Source organism: Aaosphaeria arxii (assembly GCF_010015735.1).
Source record: "Aaosphaeria arxii CBS 175.79 unplaced genomic scaffold BU24scaffold_3, whole genome shotgun sequence".
Lineage (NCBI taxonomy): Eukaryota > Fungi > Ascomycota > Dothideomycetes > Pleosporales > Aaosphaeria > Aaosphaeria arxii.
Window position 1 is genome coordinate 1,459,741 of NW_022983476.1, and position 9,292 is coordinate 1,469,032.

Here is a 9,292-nt window from a genome sequence, read left to right on the forward strand (position 1 = left end):
TATATATCTAGATACAGAACACCAAGTTGATGCTATGATGTCGCCTCGGCTGGCCTGGACTGCTGCACCTTGAGGACGTCACTGCCCCTCATTGGTCCGAGCTTAATCGACCAACCAACCATCGTCCAAACGGAAGGAACGATACTGGCAACAATCCCCCATCCGACAGTATCTACGCATAACCTGCTTTCTCTTCAATTTACTTGTACTACTGCTGCTGCTACTTCCTCGTAGGCGCATGCTTGATCTTCAGATCTGCTTGCAGTATACCCTCGTCCCTATCCTCTTCTACTCCTCACCTTCCTCTGAACCGCAGACCTACTCCTTCCAGTAATCTCATCATGTCCCACTCCCCGAATCCCTCCTCCATAACCGCCGAGTCCCTACCTGAACTACTCAAGGACGATAATGCTGTTAAGGTCGCAGGCATTGACGTCGATGGCGTTCTCCGTGGAAAGCTCATGGCGAAGAAGAAGTTCCTGAGCATTGCGCAGGAGGGCTTTGGATTTTGTAGTGTTATCTTCGGTTGGGACATGCATGACCAGACCTACTTCCGCGAGCTTTCGATTAGCAACAAGGAGAATGGTTATCGCGACTTGATCGCGGTACCAGACCTGAGCACCTTCCGTCGCATACCTTGGGAGAACAATGTGCCCTTCTTTCTGATCCACTTCCATGACCCAGACACCAAATCTAGCTTGAGCGCGTGTCCGCGGAGTCTGTTGAAGCGCGCAGTCGACAAGCTCAAGGAGAATGGATATGGAGCCATGGCTGGAGGTAAGCTTGTTCGCGTCCGTTCCTGTGCCGCACTCTTGCCCCTCTCTGAGATCACAGCAGGCCTGTCCGCTAATCATTACATTTGTGCCAATTAGCGGAGTACGAGTTCTACCAGTTTCGAGCACCGCAATCCCACGATGGAACCGAGCGCAATTCGTCCTCTACGGCCGCTTTCCTCCGCGATAACCCCGTGAACGCGTTACCGAGTCTGACGGAAGGAATGTTTGGTTACAGCATCACTAGGCCGGTTCACAACCAGGAATACTACTATGGCATCTTCGATACATGCGCAAAGTTCAACTGTGGCATTGAAGGATGGCATACGGAGAGTGGTCCAGGAGTGTTCGAAGCGGTATGAAAGTTCATAGCCCGTACAGAAGGGAAAGTTCTAACATGTACCAGGCCCTCGAGTTCGGCGAAATCACCGAAATGGCAGACAAGGCCTCGCTCTTCAAGCTCGTCGTGAAATCGCTTGGCTCGAAGTTCGGTATAACTCCATGCTTCATGGCGAAGCCACGCGAAGGCCTCCCCGGTAACTCTGGACACATGCATGTCTCCATTGTCGACCCGTCGGGCAAGAATCTCTTCTATCGCGAGACCGAGGACAAAGATCACAAATGGCAGGACGTTCGATGGCTGTCCGATCTCGGGCGACACTTCCTCGCTGGTTTGATCGACGGTCTTCCTGACATCATGCCTATTCTTGCGCCAAATGTTAACAGCTACAAGAGACTCGTAGAGAACTTTTGGGCGCCAGTCACCGTAAGCTGGGGCCTTGAACACAGAGCAGCCAGTATCAGGTTGATCAGCCCGCCGACGTCATCAGCAAAGGCCACGAGATTCGAAGTTCGAGTCCCTGGCGCCGACACGAACCCTCATTTCGTACTTGCAGCGATTCTCGCGCTGGGCTGGAGGGGTATCGAGAAGAAGCTGGAGATATCTATCCCTCCACTAGGAAAGGGTGAAGATGTCGGCGGCGAGGCCGACAAGGGTCAGCGGCTGGCAAAGAGTCTAAAGGAAGCTACCGATCGATTCATGGCCAAGGACAGTGTCGCCAGAGAAGTATTTGGCGATGAGTTCGTCGATCACTTCGGCGGCACCAGACAGCATGAAATCAGGCTGTGGGATGAGGCTGTCACTGACTGGGAGGTGAAGAGGTATATCGAGACGGTCTGATTGATACCCACCAGCTCACGTTCAGTGGCTGCACTCACTATATGTTGCTTTCTACTCTGCATATACTACATAACGGATCCAGCCGAAGTGCCTTCGAGTGTCGCGGCAACAAATCTATCGAAATATAATAATTTTAAGCAGCAATCCAAACAACCTTTTCGTTCATGACCTTTGGAATTGAATGGCAAAACTTCGCACGTTAACACACGAAGACACCTCAATCCACAAACGCACACTCACAAACAGAACCTCGCAGTCCTTGAAAGCCCACCGCACCCCACCGCACCCAACTTCTCCCCCTACCCTCAACCAAACAAATAGTCGCTCGCTACCAAGGCACCGCATATGAACCCGCGAGATCCACAGCCCATCCAGAAGTATTCGATGCATTTCATATATCTCGACGCACTTACTGACATGTGCGTCTCAGCTTGCAGGTGGGACAGAGGCCCCACAAAGGGAATTAAGCGCAGAGGAGTGGGATTCCTTCTCGACACCCTCCCCACACACCACAATGCCACTGTCTACTTTTGATTGCCACTTGGGCTGTGATATTTGCGGGAGGTTCCTAGCGTGGGAGATGGGTTGGTATGCTGGGGATAACTTGTCATTTGGAGGGAGGCGATGATTGTTTTGAGATGGTTACTTTTTTCTTTGAATGTAGGTGTAGATGTAAATGTAAATTTGAATAGGTTGGGTCACCAGAACGGCTGTGAGACTGTAGGAAGGAACTACAGACTTTGCATCTAGTAATAGATTTATCGAAGGCATCATTGGACTGGTAGGAAAATGCTCGCATCCGCGTACAAATTGATAAGAATCAGAACAAAATTCAGAGTTGTTCCATTGCTGTCTAAAGCTACCAAACAGGCAATTACCACACTCACACCAGCCTTCCTAACTTTCTAAGTCCCATCTCCCTTCAACGTCAGATCCCCCATCACCGTCTTAAACCGACCCATCAGCAGCCTGAAGCTTCATAGGCGGCGCGCCTGGAATCTCCGCGATCCAGTCCTTGTCGCCGATGTCCTCGTCGACGACGTTCTTGATGGCGCATGCGTTCATGGCGTCCATGGACTGCGTCTTCATGCTCTTGCAGTTGACGTAGCAGGCCTCGTCCATGATCTTCTGCAGCGAGTCGTCCTTCCACCCGAAGACGTAGTCGCCGTGGTTGCCGTAGCCCGTGCCGTCGCCAAAGGACCACACGAAGGGTTGGGTGTTGTCGGTGGGCCAGTCCGCCTTTGCGTTGAAGTCTTTCGTCTCGAAGATTACTTCGTACCTAAGGGGCCCGTGTTAGATTGCTTTGTTGGATGGTGAATAGTCTTGCTCTCCCTTCTTGTGTTCCTCTTTCTCGTTTCTGTTTGGTCTGAAGCATAGAAGGCGGGCTACTTACATGACTTGAGGCATCCGTACGGGATGGCTCGCGGGGCAAGGACCCTGCGACTCGAAGTTCCCGCTGGCAGGATAAGCCATGTGCGAGATGTGATCCGGCGAGTCGAGGTTGACGCCATCCCAGCAGGTAGGGAATCTAAGGTTGACCATGATACCCGCGGGGCAGGGCTTCGTGGGGAAGTTCTTCGTCTCTGGGAACCGCGTGCTCATGTCCTGGAGGCAGGTGTACGTGAGCTGGGGGAACTTGTCGGCTTTGGCCTTCGTGTCTGCGGCAGGGTCTCCGATCAGCATGCGGAAGCCCGGCTTGAAGGACTGCACTTTGGCCTTTTGCTGGTAGTCGGCCAGTTGGTTCTGCATGTAGTAGACGGTCATGCCGCCGTTTTGGCCCTCGAAGCCGGCGTTGCCCTTCTGGGGTACGCGCTTGAAGGTGCCGTTTCGGGAGCGGAAGTAGAGAGCTGCGGTCCAGTAGTTGGAGAAGTCCTGTGTGTATTCATCGTCAGAATGAATCCGATATAGAAATAGATGGTTGGTACGATTGCCCGTGATTACCTACCTCGGACGGTTGGCAAGATGTGCACGTCGACAGTTTAGCAAGGTCATGTTCGACTGGTTTCATGCTAGGTTGGAAGGAGTTCTGGTGCTGTTAGAAAGGACTCTCGAATTCCTTGATCTACATTCTACGTACACCGCCGAGGATCTGGTGAAGATGTGGGGATGGGTTGGAGCCCGGGTTGACCAGAGGGTCCAGTCGGTCCACTACAAGTTGAGAGCATCCGAATCGAATCAGTGCATGGCTGGGGGCGACGAGCGCCAGTGCGGCGAGTGAAGTCCACTGCATCGTGATAATGAGGGATGTTTCGGTGTACACAGCAACGGCAACGGCGTTATGGATGGATAAGGAATTCAACCCTCCCCTCTCGAGAACCAGCGCGATCCTGGGTATTTTATCATCTATTGACTGCGTGGAGCACGAGCACTGTGCTCATTTGCCGGTACTGCTGAGAAATGTAAGTCTTCGATTATGGCAATGCCAAAGCCTAGCCTCTGGGAAGCATTGTCCCACCGGTATAGTACATTGTCCCAAAGACTTCGACCAATGTCAGCCAGTCTCCAAGCGGGCCTGGATAAGATGTTATTAACTGTGTAACGGGCGATGCGTACTCTACATTGTGGGAGTGCCGGGGTTGATGGGATTCGCGGTACAATATAAATTGTTAAGTTGACATTGAGCCTCTCAATATCCATGACCCCTGTCAGCCGGCTGTCCGACAAAATTCCACGCAGTGTTGATTGAAGTGGCACAATGTCCATATATGCAGCCGTCAGTCTGGGTCCGCTCCCGTATGATCGACATTGTTTCCCTGGGCTCTTTCGTACGATAACAGCAATCGAAGCTGGTTATTCTCGACACCTGAGGCCTGATGTTAGCACACATCCAGTCGCACTGAATCGCAGTATACATACAATTCCACCACAACGGTCAAGTTCCAATTCTAAGGGCTATTGAATCTTACGACAATACAACGCTCCTAGATTCGCTTAGGATTTTACCCCATGCCTGGTCTTCACCTTGAGATCAATTACATAAAGCTTGCCTGTCCACATACAATCCTCGGCCATTTTCCACGAGGACCTGCGAAGACGGAGTACAGAGCTCTTTGTCTAATTGATGATAAGAGACCATCAGCCGTCAAGGAAGATTGCTATTCGAATGCGAGATGAGGGCGGCGATCATCTCTTTCAGTATAGGACGAATAGCCGATGGAGCTGAGCAGATGAGCGACCAGAAATTCTTTCCATGGAACTAATTGAACAGTAGTAGCCATATTAGTTGCCGCTGAACTGTGTTGACTGTGGTGACGACACATTGTCATTGCAATCAGCTAGGCGAGTTACAATTGACTCAGACCCCTGACCCAGAGCATCTCTTACTCGCGAAAGTTATAGGCTTTCATAGGAAGATGTTAACCGATTTACCTATCTAGGACTTCGCATAGGGACCAGTCTTGTTTTGCAGTTGAACGTTATCAATCAATAGTCGACGTAGAATGCACGCTAAGCCGGAAGAGGGACCATGGCATTCACGAGGCGTTGTGAGGGATCGTATTTATGCCAAACCCCAATCCGCTACCCAATGTCCCCTAACGGTATCATTAGTGGAAGGCGGAGATGTCAGTGAATGATTGGTAACGGCAGCGAAAACGATGACAACGATACCTGCCGTACCTGATAAGCACCACCGCGACATCCCGGTCTTCGCTCCTTGGCTTGCATAGCTTATGGAGACGGCATCGATCGACTATGTCACAGTTCTAAACCATCGTAAGGCCACCCTGGAAGGAAAGCATGGTCGTTATCTTTGAGTTGCTATCGTCTCCGCAATGCTAGGCTGAAAAGATGGATATAAAAGGCGCAATGGGATTCCTTGGATCAGCCAGGAATCTCGGTCGTAAACATGGCGAGGATGTGGTTCTGGTTGAGTCTTGCGCTTGCATCTTTGTCTGCCCAAGCGGCTCCAATTGTCAAGAGGAATCCTTATACTTTTGTTCTTGATAATCCATATGGTGATGCTATCTTTCAACTCGGTGAAATAGCATATCTAGCCAATACAAAATACCCAAAGGCTGTGATCGCCGCCGATTGCCAAACAGTAACCTCGGCAATTCCAATTACAGTCATCAAGACGAATGCATCGAGCATCACAAAAGATACTTTAACGAGCGTGATCGACTCGTACCTTTCTGCCGACGATGTTTTCAACCATGATTTTCTCGATGGTTTATACATCTCTTCAGCCGTAAAAACCTCATTGGATGCTACGGCTGTAGAGTATCTTACGTCTCTAAATACCACATTCGTATTTGCGGATTCCACCGTATCTGTGGAAGGAAGCTTCACCACTATTGCTCTCGAATCGCCTGCTGAGGTTCCCATCGGTCCATACCTTGCGCATGTGGAATCTGGAACAGTAAGTTTCAGCACTGTGTATCGGCTGTATCCAGATACCTATAGAACTTTCCTTTTCGGAGCCTACGATGCGAATGATGGTGAAGACAACCACAATCCACTCGGAACATTTCTTCCCAAATTTTGGGACCCCATGATCCCGTGAGTTTCATCCACTCGTCTCAATTGTCTTGATGCGTACCTGACTTTGTGTAGGGTTCCGTCTCGCGTCTACTCCTGGGGAGACGAGAGACCGCTTGCAGGGGAGCGTGTCGCGATCAAGGATCTCTACGATGTCAAAGGCCTGCAAACATCTGGTGGTAGCCAAGCATGGGCCTACATCACACCAGTCTCCAACGGCACTGCCCCTTCGGTGCAGAAGATTTTGGACCTTGGGGGGATCGTAGTGGGCAAGCAGAAGTTGGCCCAATTCGCTTCGGGCGCTAATCCTTGGGAGTGGCAGGACGAGCATTATCCGTTCAACCCTCGTGGTGATGGATGGCTGACATGCTCTGCTTCTTCATCTGGAGGTGGCTGCTCTGTTGCTGCATATGACTGGCTTGACTACGCTATTGGAAGCGATACTGGCTCATCTATGAGACGCCCAGCTGCTGTTTCCGGTACTTATGGGTATGCTTCAAGATCCATACGTCCCTCCTTTCTATTTGCTTACTAGTGATAGACAACGTCCGAGTCAAGGCCTCATGTCACTCGAACGTGTTTTACCTCTAGGTGGTGCTACTGACACTGCAGGTGTTTTCTCCAGAGATCCGTACAAATGGATCAAGTTTTCTAAAGCATGGTATTCTCCGGACTTGTACCAGGATTCTTCTATCACGGGTCTCTCGCCATTGGAAGTGCCTGACACCGACGCATTTCCAAAGACGATTCTCTACCCCGTAGATTATCTGCCACTCAACAACTCGGCGGCGGAGCCCATCCTACAGGAGTTCATCGCGAGCATGTCCCGAATCTTCAACATGACTGTAAAAGAGCTCAACTTTACAGCAACTGTACAAAACTTCTCGGATCCTATCGCTAGCAACTTCACCACACTCAGCGCTGCAACTGGTGTGATAAACACCTGGTCCGCCTGGGAGGTTATAGGCAAACCTCTAATCACCGCTTGGGGTGCTTTGTTTGATGGCCGGTTCCCACCCATTGATCCAGCTCGCCGTCCTGGCTGGAAAGCGTTCAACGAGACCAGGACAAACCAGGTTGCATACGATGCCGCCTTAGTCACCAAGAACAGAGGCGTGGAGTGGTATGAGAAAGAGTTACAGTACAGCACTCCAGAATCGTGCTCGGAGTCAATCATGCTATACGATATTGGCACGGGCGGTCTTCCGTCTTTCCGCGAGCGTGAGCTGAACGAGTCGCCAGACGCGTCGTACCTTGCCGTCCTCCCCAAGACTGCTAAGATCACAGGCGCAAATATCTGTCCCATATTTGGCTGTGCGGATTTCACTGTGCCCATCGGCCAAGTGCCGTATCAGAGTAATATTACTTTCCATGAGGAGATGGTTCCTGTAACGATCAATCTCGTGGTGAAACGGGGATGCGACTTCATGCTGTATAACATGATCGAACGTTTGGCGGATGAAGGAGTGCTTAAGACTGTCAAGACTGGCAGAACAGCTTTCTAACCCAAGGGCAAATACTGGGTAGATATAAGCCAAATGAGCAAACAATTGTCGAACAAACCAGTGATATCATAATAGCGCGCAATTTCCGCTAACAGTGAGGTGAAAGTGGAACAGCTTTAGAGAGAATCACCTTAACAGTCTTTGCGTCTCCCTGGTTACTCCCTTCCCTTCTCACTTGCCAGTATCAGCACAAAATTCTTCTGAGCTTCCATTTCGAGCAGCTTACTCTTTCCTGCTTATTCTCAGCCATGCCGCTGCTACCAGTCGAACGCTCCGCGGAGTCATTTCTCCTTGCTGAGACCCGGTTCCAAGTTGTACGCCAAGTTGGCGTTCTCAAGCAGGCTACGTCAAATGAAGAAGTTGAAAGCTACGCCTCACTCACAGGTGCCCAACGGTCAGTTCGAGATGCACTTGAATGGGACGACCGCGTGTTATCTGTCACGGACGACTCTATCCAACGTGTACCCAATACCCTAGGCGATCCTTCCACAGATACAACAGCCAAGTCATTCAGGATCTAACTGATCATCGTGTGAAATAGTACGCCATGCCAGATCGCAAGCGAGAAGGCTCTCTTCACTAGAGTAGCGGTGGAGAAGGTTGTTGTCAAACTTCCACCGGCAGCGAAGAAAGGCAGACGCGGCAAAAGCGCCAAACAAGCCGACACCGTAAAGATGTCTGATAGGGCAGACAGATCAGGACCTGTATGCGTGCCTCCCATGGCTTTTGGAGATTTTGAATACCGGATCTCACGAGTGTCCAACATCGATGCTGATTACGTCCAGTACTACGATCGCCCTCTGTTCGTGGAGGAGCGTGATGACCATTTCGCAAGAACCCGGTGCTCGTGGCTTCCAAAACGCGACGAGGGGCCTTTTCGTGGCCCAGACGACGCGCCTTATCGAGATACGATGGGTTTCGTGGGTCCTGTATATGTGAACCCGCCCTCGTTCTGGATGGCAATGTTCATACAGCCAGATGAACTAAATGATGAGGATGCTTGTACTGGGCTTCTTGGGGAGAATGATAAAGAGATCGCGGGTTAATGGTCAAACATGAGCAAACCCCTGTGTAACTGTGAATGGCATCGTACTCTTACGGATATTAAGATACGTTGGCTCCTTTAAGGATACTCAAGGCAACGGTGACGGGTTCGTGGAAAATTGGGGTTCAGCCAAAGATAACCAGATTGGGATACCTCAACCATGGCATCAGAACACTGAACCAAACATTTTCGTAGACCTCTGAATCCGCAACACTGACATTCATCACGTCTTAACGTAAATCTGACATCTCCATCCTACTATCCCGATCCTGAATTCCATCCATTTCACACCGCTTCCAGTCACTCCTGG

At 50.6% G+C, this 9,292-nt stretch overlaps 4 protein-coding genes across 4 annotated transcripts; 3 read left to right on the plus strand and 1 right to left on the minus strand.

Moving 5' to 3' along the window:
* The first annotated feature begins 232 nt into the window (after positions 1-232).
* Positions 233-2,044, plus strand: BU24DRAFT_148961 (glutamine synthetase/guanido kinase). Its single transcript, XM_033521233.1, has 3 exons — positions 233-777; positions 873-1,129; positions 1,180-2,044. The coding sequence occupies exons 1-3, from the start codon at positions 342-344 to the stop codon at positions 1,951-1,953; spliced, it is 1,467 nt and encodes a 488-aa protein (XP_033385688.1). The 5' UTR covers positions 233-341; the 3' UTR covers positions 1,954-2,044.
* Positions 2,045-2,842: 798 nt separating this feature from the next.
* Positions 2,843-4,402, minus strand: BU24DRAFT_420394 (uncharacterized protein). The gene is made up of 4 exons (XM_033527459.1): positions 4,031-4,402; positions 3,899-3,979; positions 3,347-3,825; positions 2,843-3,232 (listed from the first exon to the last, which is right to left on the minus strand). The coding sequence occupies exons 1-4, from the start codon at positions 4,181-4,183 to the stop codon at positions 2,902-2,904; spliced, it is 1,044 nt and encodes a 347-aa protein (XP_033385689.1). The 5' UTR covers positions 4,184-4,402; the 3' UTR covers positions 2,843-2,901.
* A 1,232-nt stretch (positions 4,403-5,634) lies between these two features.
* Positions 5,635-7,966, plus strand: BU24DRAFT_440351 (amidase family protein). Its single transcript, XM_033530365.1, has 3 exons — positions 5,635-6,453; positions 6,508-6,921; positions 6,974-7,966. The coding sequence occupies exons 1-3, from the start codon at positions 5,801-5,803 to the stop codon at positions 7,935-7,937; spliced, it is 2,031 nt and encodes a 676-aa protein (XP_033385690.1). The 5' UTR covers positions 5,635-5,800; the 3' UTR covers positions 7,938-7,966.
* A 219-nt stretch (positions 7,967-8,185) lies between these two features.
* Positions 8,186-8,934, plus strand: BU24DRAFT_490540 (uncharacterized protein; the record flags this gene model as incomplete). The annotated part of the gene is made up of 3 exons (XM_033533718.1): positions 8,186-8,331; positions 8,479-8,641; positions 8,723-8,934. Coding segments are annotated over 3 exons (519 nt in total), but the record flags the coding sequence as incomplete, so codon positions are not given.
* Positions 8,935-9,292: the final 358 nt, after the last annotated feature.